Source organism: Strix aluco, chromosome 7 (assembly GCF_031877795.1).
Source record: "Strix aluco isolate bStrAlu1 chromosome 7, bStrAlu1.hap1, whole genome shotgun sequence".
Lineage (NCBI taxonomy): Eukaryota > Metazoa > Chordata > Aves > Strigiformes > Strigidae > Strix > Strix aluco.
The window spans coordinates 20,719,707-20,732,773 of record NC_133937.1 but is presented as its reverse complement, the minus strand read 5'-3'; the positions used below and the strand labels follow the sequence as shown (position 1 = coordinate 20,732,773).

Genomic DNA, 13,067 nt, shown 5'->3' with positions numbered 1-13,067 from the left:
ATCTGGAAGGGCCACAGTGTGGAAGGTCCTCTAAATTTACATGGTTATTTTTTCATTGGAGCTTACAGTATTTGTTCTTAGACCACCACAATTTGCCTTTACTAGTTCAGGATTCGCTAAGGTGTTTTTACAGTTTTAGTGATAGGAGCTGGTCGCTTTTCTCTTGGCATCATGGGGGATGACCAGAAAGAGATAGCAGCCTCAGATCCTGGGATTAGCTTCTTGATAAGAGGCTGCTGCTCAGCCCAGCCGAGGGAGAATGTGCTGCTGTGGGACAGTGATGGCTGTGATATAAGCATCTCTTGGTCAGAAAGACCACCTATCCCCAGGTGTAGTGTCAGGAACCAACAGCTAGAAGTAATCCCTTATCAAAATCTGATTTTAGAATCAAACAATCAAAATGAAGAAGGTAACTACTAGATAAGTGGTCGTCTTCCTTGCCTTGGAGTAAAAATAGGCAATGCCCATAGCTGGTGCAAGCAAGTATGGTAGCTACAGATTTGGTCTTCTGCTTGTGGACTAAACAAAGGTTGCTGAAGTACCTGATAGCAAACACTTTGATACAAAGTTGAGCTTTATTGATACTAGTGTCAAAAGGATTTTTATAGCCTATGCCAAATGCTGTCATATTGGTTTGTAATCATTATTGGCCTTTTTGACAGCTGCAGAACAGAAGGACAAGAATTAAGATAAAGGTAGTAACTGGAATTTGCAAATCTGATTTTCTGATCTTTTCAGCAATGAAGCTGGGAAATCTCACACCAGATTGCTGGAACAGTCTGGGGTTCAGGGACTCAGAATTTAGCAGAGATGTGTTTGCTGCTTCACCTGATTATTTTTATTTTTCCAAAACTTTTCACCAAATTTTCTACACTGAAGACTGGTATTTTCACACTTACTCCTCTCTTCTACCTCAGGTACAATAAAACCTTTTGAATCTGCAGTGAAACACAGGCATTAACTGGTGCATTTAATTACCCATATGTAGTTTATTTCTGATGAAGACTGAAGTCTTAGCTCTAGCTGGGCTTCCTACAGATCAGAACATGGACAGAGGAAGCTTTCCTCTCAGTAGCCTTATGATAAAGAGAGGAATCCAATCTCCAGTCCTGTCAGTCTGACAATTTTTGACTGGTCTCTTGCAGATTGAATGTGAAGGAGGCAGGGAGCCTTATTCTCAGCAGGTACAAAAAAAGACTGTCTTACTCCAGTTACATCCCATAAGCAGGGAGACTGGCAGTTCAGTTTCCAACTTTGTCTTGATTTCATGCATTTCACTCTTCTCGTTTTAGAGGCTCCCTCCATTTCCTTTCCTCTCCCGTTTCCTTTTCTGTGGGTGGCAGTCAGCTGGCCTGCTCAGCTCTCCTCCCCAGCTGGCCCTTCTGTCCTTTCTTTACAGTAAGTATCTTCTCTTCACTCTACTCCTAAAGCCTCTGTGTGATCCCCATGCTTATTTCTGTTCAGCTGCATGAAGTCTGCTAATTCCTTTTCAAAGTCCAGCTTCACTGTGATGCTTTGTATATTTTATAATTAAAAAACGGGTCTTTAGCTTCTTGCTGCCAGCAGCTCCTGAGCTGCTGCTGGCAAATGTCTCTGATTTATATGAGCATTAGCATGGGAGAAGCAATGCCTGGGAACAAAAGCTGCAAAACAAGGAGGTAATGTGTGTTTGGAGTAACAGTAGCAGTGGTATGTGCATCTGTGGCTCATGCGCTGCATTGGTGCTGTGCTTGGATTTGTTTTTTAGGGAGTGCAGCAATACCTCTTAAAGTTACACTTGACTTGTATTCATCCTTTCCTCAGCAAGGTGACTTCAATGGGAATTCATGCCTCTCAAGTGTCTGCTTTCCAAATGCATGAATGCTACATGGGGCTATAGAGGAAGGCTGCAGCACTGAACTGCAGCTGGGTACTGTGTCTTCTAACAGGACTCCTCTGAGCAGGGGATCTGGCACATGTCACAGCACTCCACCTTGGCTTTCAGCTGCTCCCTGACCAAATGAATGAGTTGAGCTAAATAGCGTATCCCAAAATAGATTGGTTTGTTGCATCTATAACAAGAAGCCACAGAGCAGTGGAGAGATGGTGAGGCTGTGACACAGAGATGTGGGACACCTGCCTAAAAGCATGGAGTAGGAGCTGTGGTTGTGTTAGTGCTGTCTTGAACATGTCAGTCCTGAGAGCTCTAGGATTTGGCCTGAGAAGGAGCTAGGTACCACCCAAGTCAGCTATTTGGGATCTCATCCAGACTTTGCAAAGCTCTTATCAGCTGGTACTTGCTTTCCCACCCTCAGCCTTTTCATTGTCTGAGGGGAAAACAAACCGACTTGGAACAGTGAAGGGAACTCTTGTTGTAAGAAGGGGCTAAGCATCAGTTTCTGGTGTTATGGGAATTCAGGAAGTAGTTTCAGATTTAATAAGGTGAATCTCATGGACTTTATACTCCATAAATCTTCTTTGGAATTTGCTTTCTTTCCATTTATCTTCCCACCTATCCTTCTTTGAAAATCTCTTACAGGTTCCTCTCTAGCTAGCTTCTATTCCCTCAGCCTGACTCACAAACCTTTCTTCAAGCTCTTTTCACATCTTCCTAGTCCCAGACTCTCCTCTAGTTTGCTGCCAGGTTTTGCCTGTTCTCTGGTACCCCTGTTGCTGGTGAATTGAACCTCTTGAACTCAGAAAATCTACCATTGAAGAGGTTTCTTTTCCCAGTATAAAAGAAATAGCTGAAGTATCAGAGCTAATCTTAACTTCATCCCAGATCCCAATGCAGTCCAAGGAAATGGCATGTCCCAGCATGCCACTGCCCATCTGCAGCAAATGTTTAATTTCCAAAAAGCCATGTGCTCTGTATGTTCTGCAGGGCCCAAGCAGCATACGAACACCTGCTTTCCTGTAGTCATCAGAACAATACAGACTTAATACCTCTTCTGAACACACTGACTGAAATGCTCCGAGTGCAAAGAATCCATCAAGATTTACTCAGGAGAATCAGAGCTATGATTCTCTTTGGTTGCCTGGCTGTTCTGAAAAGTAATTTCAAGTGTTAACACTTAAAATTTTTTGTATTCTAGTCATTTTAAAGAAAATTTAACTTTGATTTTGAATGTAAACCCTTAATTATCCAGCCCCAGAGTCCCACCATTGTCTGCGGACAAATATGGAATATAAGATTCAGAAATGCTTAAGATCATGATTACAGCATCTCATTAAAATTAGTCAAACCAGCCCTAGGAAGCATACCAAGGACCAGCAGCATTAAGGACTAGTTTGCATAATCACTCAGGTTGTGATTGTGTGCAGTTTTGAGTCAAGAGGCAATACAGGCAGGCTTGGGAGCTCATGAGGCTGAGCAAGTAAGTTGTGCTCTGTTCTGTGATGCTGACATGCAGTTACCCATAAGCTCTTAGCGCCAATATTCCCATTCTTGGAATATCATCATTTGCGTATTCTGCATCTCTAGTGATGGAAGGTTACTCTGCACACCTGAGAGTCTGTGGTCATGTAGTTTGCAGTGCCCCTCTGACAGTGTTAAGGGACCTGTCAGCACAGATTTGGAAATGGTTTGTATACAAAAGTTTAACAGCCTTGAATCTAATGGATATAAACATACCATGAATTTATACATAAATCATACATATACACACCACAAACAAGAGGTGCTTCCCTGAATTATGTCTTCAAATACAGGTTTGTCACACCAAATCAATACTGATGTGACCCTAATAATAACAGTGATTGGCTGCACAATCTACCTGAGACCTCATAGTGAGGGAAACCTGGCTCATTTTGCCTAGTATAAATAGTATGTATAATAATATGTAACATCAGGGCTCCTGCCTTGTTTGTGACGTGTGCAGATAACTCAGGAGTAATCATCTTGCTTGCAGCTGACTGGGACCATCCTTTTTATTGCTCTCCTGATTCTCTTTCTGCTGCTGGCTCTGGCTCTTCTGTGGTGGTTCTGGCCTCTTTGCTGCACAGTGGTAAGTACAAGTTTTTATTCTTTTGACTTAGTTTCATCTCTTCTCTGCAAAAGCACAGAGTTAAAGTGTTGGAGTGGGTGGTTAACTTTGTTAACAAAAATGCTGCCAGGTTTGTAAGGCCTTGATTCAACAAATTGCTTAAAGTGCTTGTTGAAGTCACTCTGGTCTGGGTTTTTGAATGTTGCAAGGCCTATGTGATTTTGACACTGAATAAGAAGTTTAAGTGAGCTCGTGGACATGGCCCAAGTTTCTGTAGGGATTGAGACCTCCTTAGAACAAGATTTGAAACCTGCTGCAGAAGAGTGTAATGGAACTGATTTACTAATACGTGCATAGGCTGTTACAGTCCTTTTTAAAGACAAGAGTTAGGCTTTCTTTTTTATTCAGAGGTGCTGCAGGTTCTGAGTGAATATTTTGCACTAGCCTGGTAATTATATGATATTTTTAAGGCAGAACTACCAGAATATGGAGCTGTATTATGAATTAATAGAGCACTTCTTGACTAATCAGATAGTTCAATGTGATGGATTTAGCTTCTGATCTGCATTTATTTTGTGCCTGCTGAAAAGCACTGGAGCTAATGAGAGGATTGAATGTGGAGGAATGGAGCACAGCAACTCGTCTGTGATATGAGCAAGAAAGCAGAAAGATGGATGAACCCTACCATTATCTCAGATTTCTCCCATTGTTTATATATTGCAGGTGATCAAGGAGCCGCCACCACCACCACCTCCAGAGCCTGTAAGTATGCTATTTTTGAGCTGTTGCACTGTCTGCAGCCACTGTAGTGTATTCTGCTGCCCAGGAACATCGGCCCTGTAGGTGTCTTAATGACACCTTGAAGGTTGGGAGAGGAAGTCTTTTGGGTCAGGACAATTATTTCTGCCTTCTGGCCTTTTTATATACATACAGCAAGATTATTTCCATCCACACAGAAAATAGTTGCATAACTCAGAAGTCCACAGACCAATAGTTCCTTTGGTATTTTATTCCTTCTGCTGTGCATCAAATGGGTGTGTAGGCAAATCTTTGCTTCTCAAACTGTGCTGAAAGCTGTCCCTCCTTCAGTAAAGCTGCTGTTCTCAGCAGGAGTTTATCCCAGATAGGCAGTAAGGAACAAAGTCTGGCAGATGGAAGAAAGGACAATGAAGACCACAGTCTTGTGGCTTTGGTACAGGAGAGGGAGACAAGAGCCTGCCCGGGCTGTGGCTCTGCTGCAGAGTGACCTTTGGAAGGACATTTAGCCTTTTTCCATTTAGGTTGAGAGCTGTTTAAGGCAGGGTTGTATTTAGCTCTTTTGGGGACAGTAACATACTGATTCTGACCTCAGCTTAGTTTCACTGTACTAATTTCATGAAAATAATAGTGATAAATAGAAGTGCCTCCAGAGAAAACTCATGCCCGCCTTTATTTCTTTCCTACGCATAGACAGTTAGGATGGAAAAATACTTGCCTAACCCACAAGAGAAGCTTACAGTTTGCTGCTAACTTGCTGTAACTTGGCATGAATATCAGGAGGCAACAACAGCTGCTGTTTTGAGGTGCCAGAGGCCACCATTAATGTGTATGTGATCCTGTTGCTTGTCCTGGGCAGCAGCACTGTGACAATTTAACTTTAGAATACGCACCAAAAATCGTGCTGGTTTTAGGGTGATTAGTGTTGTCATGAAGCATGCAATTGCAGCCATGCTGTGTTTGAAGGAGGTTTCAGAGAGCATCGCACTCCTGCAGCAGAGTTCCCAGATGCTTTGCAATTATTCTGATCAGCAGAGATTTTAAATGCAATCAAAGAGACTGTGAGCTGATATAAGCCTTCAGGGATAACACAGAATACAGATGCTATCCATCCCTTTACTTGGCCTTGTCTTTATCCAGTATGGATTGTTGTTTTGTTATACTTCTAGCCTCCCTAGGTATGGTGACCTGCCCTTTAACTGATGTAGTGTAGTATTACTGCTATTAAACTGAATATAGTTATCTAAAATTTGTTCTAAACCACAAGCACTAGATTTCCATACTTTTCAAAATGTATGTGGTAGCTGTTGATGTTGCTTTGCTATGTGTTCAGTGTAGGGGATAATTGGTATAAATCCTTTATCAGCTGGAAAAGTATCGGTTATCACTGTGTCCTGCTACTGTCAGGCTTGCCAGGAATAAGGGTTGTTAGACATGAAGACTTGAAATCTGTGTTACATCCCACAGAAGAGGCAGGATATTTTGTATAGTACTCAAGTTCACAATGAAATTAAATATAAATGAATTAAAACTGCTGATGTGGTTCACTGGGTATTGTTTTAGATGTGGTACAAAATGGGATAAAATTTTTATATATATTTCTTATACTCTTAAATAAAAACCAAAACCAAACTGAAAACAACAAAACCCAGCATCAAACCACAGTGCCTTTCTTGTATATTTATTTCCTTGACTTAGGATAAAAACAAAACAATAGAGAAAAAAAACAATCAACAAAAAAAATCAAACCAAACCAAAAAAAATCAAACCCCCTTACTAGTTAACGGAAATGTCAGCTCTAGTCTTGCCTGCCCATACTAAAGAATTTGTTGGAGGAGCTGACCCATGAACCATAGCTGAGAGATCAGGTGTCACTGAATAACTGATGGCAATACCCTTCTTCAAGGCATAACCTAAGAGTGAAATATGAACAAACAAAAATGAAGGCATGTTTTTTAAAAACTATTATTGGCTTTTGGACTCTCAATTCCTTTTAAATTCCAATAGAAACATGTAGGGCAATTTTGAGAAAGTATCACCTAGTAATCTGACAATAATTTGTGTCCTTCTCTAGTATTTGGATTTCACTTTATTTTTATTTTTTTTAGTAAAAACTAAGTCCAGGCAGTGTTTCTAGAAACATACTTGTACTGATGAAAATAAGCAGAGAGCACTGTGCATGGCCAGTCCAAGAGCAGCAGGCACATCTGCATATCAGCATGAGGTGTAGTTATTTGTCTTTATTAAAGAGTGTGAGGAATGAAGATGGTATTGTAGGAGGCTTGTTGGGCCCTTTCCTCAATTATTTGTGTACTTGGAGAGTGTCATGGTGTGACTTTCAGCTGCCTCGACTCAGCATATTGATAGGCAGTCTCAGAAATCCCTGTGACTTCTATCAGCTCAAGATGATAGAGCTGGAGATGTGTTCCCAGGGTTGTCGAACCAGAAACATTTGCCAGCTTTTAGTTAAGTAAGAACAGAACAATGAACCTGAAGTAAAACCCTGATTTGGGCTCTCCCACGTTCCAGAAAAATAATCTGCAGTCTTGATAACTGCAGGTCAAAAACTCTGGATCTGAGTTTCCTGACAATTTGGAGATGCTCCAGTCTGAGTCCTGGTTCTAAACTGTACAGCCTGAGCCAGACTCTACAAAAGAATCAAGCAGTGTAGAATAACTAGTTACAGCTGCCATGAGAAAAGGGTTTGATGCACATGTTAGAAAGCTCACAGTGGTAGCTTTTTTCCCCTGTTAGGTGACATTAAGTTCTAAAAGCACAATTAATAAATGATTTCTTTGGGCTAACTGATTGCTGCATTTTCTGCATAGCATAGTGGCAAACCAGTATAATGTACGATTCATCTCCACTTTGCCTTCCCTTACAAGTCAGTTGTGATTTTGAAGCTGAATGCATATTTGACTAAATAAAAGCTGCCTGGAGAGAGGAATGGGCAATTCTCTTTGGCTTCCCTAGTTAAAATTGCAGCTGCAAAGACAAGAGACTTTTGTTTTTTGTCAGAAAATAACAGATAAAGCCAGATATCCAAGGACTGAACTATAGGATGTTCAGTTGTTTTCCACAGTTTATGCTGTTTATGTGAGAACAGCAGTAATATCTCCCTGTCTTTTCCATAGGAATCAGATGATGAAGATGGATTGCCAAAGAAAAAGTGGCCAACTGTGGATGCATCTTATTATGGAGGTCGAGGTGTTGGTGGGATTAAGAGGATGGAGGTATTTGGCTTGTTCTTTAGTGTTGTAACAACCAGCACGTTTAATTATAAATCATAGCAATATGTTTTTGTGATTTTTTTAAAAAGTGACCTTGATGGACTAGAGACTGGGATTTAATTACGGCTTGTCCACCTGATTGCACCTGCTGCCCAAGTAACAGACATCAAGCTGTCATCATTCACATGAATAATTAAATGAATCTAGCATTATGAGCAAGAGAAAATTTGCAGGTTAAGAAATGGGATAAGCACCAAAAGAAGTTTTAATTTACTGAATCAAATCCTTCAGGGCAGTTGGGTCCAGTTCTTTTGTCTCAGGCAGAGTTACACTGGCTTTGAGCATTTGAGGGTGCTATCTACACTGTGCCTGGCTGGCAGCAAGCAGTTGCTTTGGGGAATTTAAACCACTGATTTTTCTTTTTGTTTGTTTGTTTCTTTTTTTTGTTTGAGTGGTTTTTTGAGAGTTTTTTTTCAGTTAAGCATTAACTCTTCATGCACAAAAGCACATCTGTGTTGAAATTGGCCAAAGAATCAAATCCTGCCCTGGGATTTATGCACAAACCAGTCTTGACATGTAAAGTGAGGTGTTACTGTGAAAGAAATTTGCCTTGTGATGTCCTGTGGCATGTATGTTCTAGGGAATCAGTGGATAATGCTGTGATCAGCTACTAGTTCCTGTAAATAACCATGTTAGTGAAATAGTTCAATATTCCTACCCACAGATAATATAAGGCAGGGCACTGCCACTCACCTGTATCAGCTGAGGGCCTAACGATGACTTTTAGGGATGTCACACCAGAAACTCCCACTAGATTTAATTGGTAGCTGGAGGAGGTGGGCTAATGTAAGCCAGCTGAGGGTCTGGACCCAACTAGGGTTAACAGAATGAAGGCAATGGGTTCTCGGTAAGTCCCTGCAAGTCTGCAGTTGAAATATTGCATTTTAATATCCTTAACCATTTTCCTTGGGAGAACTTTATCCTTGATGCTGAGTAACCCCGTGGATCATATATTGCCCTTAAATGCAGAGTCTCATTTCTGTTTGAGGTAAGTCAGACAACAAAATCAGAATTTCAGCTTGAAATCAGTAGTGTATAGTATGTGAAGATAAAGTTACTGACTTCTCTTGTGACTGTGCAAGGTCATCTTTAGAAGAGCTGGTTTTGGTAGCAGCTGCACAAGTTTGAGGGCTGATGCTCTTAAACCATTCATGTACTTTTCCACTGACCCTTTTTTCATTTTGAACTGAACAAGGACCTGCTTAGGGCTAGCTGTAAAGACTGCCTACCTTCAGCTGGTGCTGCTGCCTGCTTTTTGCATGAGGCAATGGGAAGTGTATTACACCTGTCCTAGCACAGCTGGGCAGAGTGCTTCAGGTTGCACTTGGAAATGGGTTAATCTGCCCTGGATGCTGTGAATTCCCACATCACCTTAGGTTACTGGAAGGTGCAAAGGCTAGTAGTTCAAGCAGCTTTTGAGTGAGATTATTTGACTGTTAAATGTGTATTTCTGATTACAGTGGGAGTTTGGTGCCTTCATAAATTTGGCTTCATGTCTGGTGGCATTGGGTCACCTGATGGGAACTAGGTTAATGTCAGTGAAAACCACCTGCTGGTGGGGACTGCTGAAGTGTCTCTACTTACAGCACGCTCTCCTGACTTCAGGTGCGATGGGGAGACAAGGGGTCAACAGAGGAAGGAGCAAAATTGGAGAAGCCCAAAAATGCTATTATTAAGTTGCCAGAACAGGAGTATGAACCATGGGAACCCAAGCCGAAAAAGCCCCATGTGAGAAAACCACCTTCCCAGCGGAAATGGTACACTCCAATCAAGGTAATGTGTCTGCCCCTCAGTTTTACCAAGTCTCTTATGTCATGCATGTTACTACATCCTGCTTCCTTAGCACAAGTTTTCTTATGGTGGAGCTGGGAGACCCTATTTAGAAAAATGACCAGTAACCCTCAACTTTGCCCATTTCTCGGGACGTGCATTTCACCTGGCACTGTGTAGCCATAGTTTTTTGAGGAAGAGCGGAGGGTGTTGGAGGGTGTGAGCAGAGATCTTCCTTCTCTCAGCTCACACCTTCCTTTCAGGTACTTTTGCACAGCTTGGATTGCAACAGCAGATATTTCAATTCTTAGGGAGTGCGGATGCTGTTTTGTGCCATCTCAAGGCAGCATACAAAGAGGATCAGATAAAGTGCACCATCCTTGCTTTGACTGTGCTGTGGCTAAGGCCTTGGGTTGGGATTCAGCTCTGTTCCCCTCTAGTTCAGCCACAAGATGTAGTGTTTGATTTTGGGCAAGTCACTCAGTCTCTCCACACTTTCATCCCCATTTCTCCTGTGTCATTATAGTATCTGGTGTCTCCCTGTCTTTTAATGTATGTATCCTCACACAACCCTTGAGGCAGGGCAGAGCTGTTATCTTCGCTTACAGAGAAGGAAGCTGGAGGCCAGCACAGGCCAAGGGAGCAGCATACCATGCTCATCCCAGAAACCTGAGACCATGTCCCAAACCCATGCTTTGTGGGATGAGGTCGCCCCCTCCCCACCATGCTCACAGATCAGTTGAACAGTGCCTGAATTTATTGTTTGAAAAATACCTGTGAATTTTAAAGCCTGCCTGGGTAGGTAGTCTTGTGGCTGTTAATCTATGCTCCAGCTCACTTCTCATCAGTACAGTACTTTGGTCGTTCTGCCTTTTGTTAACGTAACACCTGTCTAATTGTGCCTTTTAGGGGAGTTGTTCACATCAAACTACAGGTATCCTCAGTGAGTTTTGAGCAGGCTGAATTTAGCCCATTGCATATCAGGTGCATGTTAGCCTGTTGAGGTATCTTTTCTGCCATCTAGATAAGCAGTATACAGAGAGCAAGGGCATGGGAGCAATGTTTGTACCGACAGTTTAATACAGAAAGGCAGGATCAACTCACCTGTAGTTTAATCTCATGCTGTTTTCCCAAAATGTCTTGGTCATGTCATTTTTATTCTTTTTTTTTTTTTTATTCCAGGGCAAACTTGATGCACTGTGGGCTTTGGTTCGACGAGGCTATGATCAAGTCTCTCTTATGAGACCGCAGCCAGGGGATAAGGTAAGGTGTCACAAACACACTGGCATGTTACTTCTCTGTTAGCAGCAATGCTCTTCCCTCCCAACCACCTCATCTTTTTTTAAATTTTTTTTTTTTTTTGGTGACCTCACCTCTTTTCACATTACTCTGAGGCTAAAAATTTGTCACAAGAACCAGAGATTTCAAAATGAGCTACAATGTTTGCTGTGGCATCTATTTAAAAGTATTTCCCTAAAAGGTCAACAGCAATATCTCCACTGTGATGATTTGAGCAGACCAAGGAAGAAGCTGGCTGGCTGCAGTAGTGTATGAGACCTTTTTCAGCCATATAAGTTCTTAGCCTTTTTTTTTCTGGGCATATGTGTTGAAGTCAAAGAATAGGTTCTTTGTTTTCGGGTTCTGGGGAACTGCTTGTTTTGAATTTAATATGCAGTAGTCATTCTACAACAGTAATTATCCTTCCTACCCAACTTCATGAAAATGCTTCTCAGATTTAATAATAAAGCGATTAATGAGAGAGATCGTGAACTGTGCAGATGATGAACAAATTATAGCAAAGTTGATGGAGAATAAAGTTGTTGTAGAATTCTGTGCAAAGACATATTCCTTGGTCACATCCTGTATGTAGGCAGAGAGTATCTCCTGCCTTGATAAAGTCTATAGGCCAAATGTAAGTCAGGAGATTCCTCCTGGGAGGAAGCAAGGAGTTTACGCCTTTCACAGCCACAGAGATGTCTGCATGCAGTCACTTGCGATAGCTTAGTTCAGAGCTCTCACAATTTCCCTGTGAGCCTGGCACCTTTACGGTTGTCTCTATCTTGTTATTCTGGGGGGACAACTCCATAAGAATTGAGTGCTGCTGAAAACCTTCAGATTTGGCTTTCTGTGGTGGTGCTTTGAAACATGAGGATTGAGCAGAGACAACAGCATTTTTCTTCCCTCTGTGGCCGTTCTCTGGCCAGAGTTCATACATTTCATCACCTTTGCTCTCAGGAAGGGGGCTATCAAGTTACAGCAGTAGGGACCATAAAGTGCTTTTCTGGGGTAGGAGTGGTGCAGAGGCCCTTGTTCTGGGCCTCTTGGCTTGAAAGTCTTGGGTGACTTTCACATCTAATAACAGACTTTAAAGTAGCCCTAATTTGCATCATCTGGGGCAAATAAGTTGCATCCCTCTGGCTTTTGGTAAGATACTGTTACGGAATTTGTCTAGTTATTAACCAAACATGCAGCTTCAGTGTTTAAAATTTAGTCTCTTCCATTTTTCTTTTGGTGCATAAGGAAATTAAGAGAACAAACTCAGCTTCCTATGCTGTTTTGTAAAATGGTCTTAACTGTTTCACTAAGCTACATTTTCACAGCAGCTGTGCTCGAGACACCTTATTTACTTTTCAAGCACGATCTAGAGCTTCTGAATAGGCTCTTTAGGCCCAGCTGTATTTTGATAGCACTAACATTGTATAATATGAATCTATCCTCTGCCTTTAACTCCCTCAGTTGGTACATTTCTATCAGTGCAGAGCACAACAGAGCCTCTGTTAGCCTGCATGATCAAGAAACATGCAGAGGGCTGGCTATGAACAGGGATCCTCAGTTCCTTGCCTTCCAGCTCTGCTGCGGGGAGGACAAGGGGCTCAAAAGAGGCAATGTAAAACAGAGCAAGCTGAAGGATTATTGTATCAGGGAGAACATTAGAAAAATCAAACGTACATCTGGGAAATAGGGTGGAAAGAATCCTATTGAGCCAGATTCACTGGAAGAATAGGATCATCTCTGTTCCCTGGCCTGTGAAATTAACTAAAGCTGATGAATATTGAAAGCAAAACAAGAAAATGACTAGTCATCCTTCTGCTGTTTTTTAAAAAAAAAATAAAAAAAATAAAGGACATCACAGGCCTGTATTTCAGGGAGAAAGCTTGCACAGAAAAGAGCAAGGTTATTATTTATTGTTTGGTTGACTTTTCTAGTAGCAACCCCTCAGTGGTGAATTGGTTCTGTGTGAGTTGGGCCTTTGGTGTGGGTGAGGTGTATAAATATACATGTATGT

The 13,067-nt window shown here is 41.7% G+C and overlaps 1 protein-coding gene across 2 annotated transcripts in view; it reads left to right on the top strand.

Annotated features, from left to right (window-relative positions):
• Nucleotides 1–13,067, top strand: part of ANTXRL (ANTXR like) — a 71,251-nt gene that overhangs the window by 29,709 nt on the left and 28,475 nt on the right. For both annotated transcript variants that reach the window (XR_012623995.1, XM_074830833.1), the window contains exons 13-17: nt 3,891–3,986; nt 4,689–4,727; nt 7,856–7,954; nt 9,617–9,784; nt 10,964–11,044. Coding sequence is in view for 1 of the 2 variants with exons in the window: in XM_074830833.1 (XP_074686934.1) it covers nt 3,891–3,986; nt 4,689–4,727; nt 7,856–7,954; nt 9,617–9,784; nt 10,964–11,044 (483 nt within the window). In the remaining variant the exon portion in view is untranslated. The remainder of the gene's footprint in view (nt 1–3,890; nt 3,987–4,688; nt 4,728–7,855; nt 7,955–9,616; nt 9,785–10,963; nt 11,045–13,067) is intronic.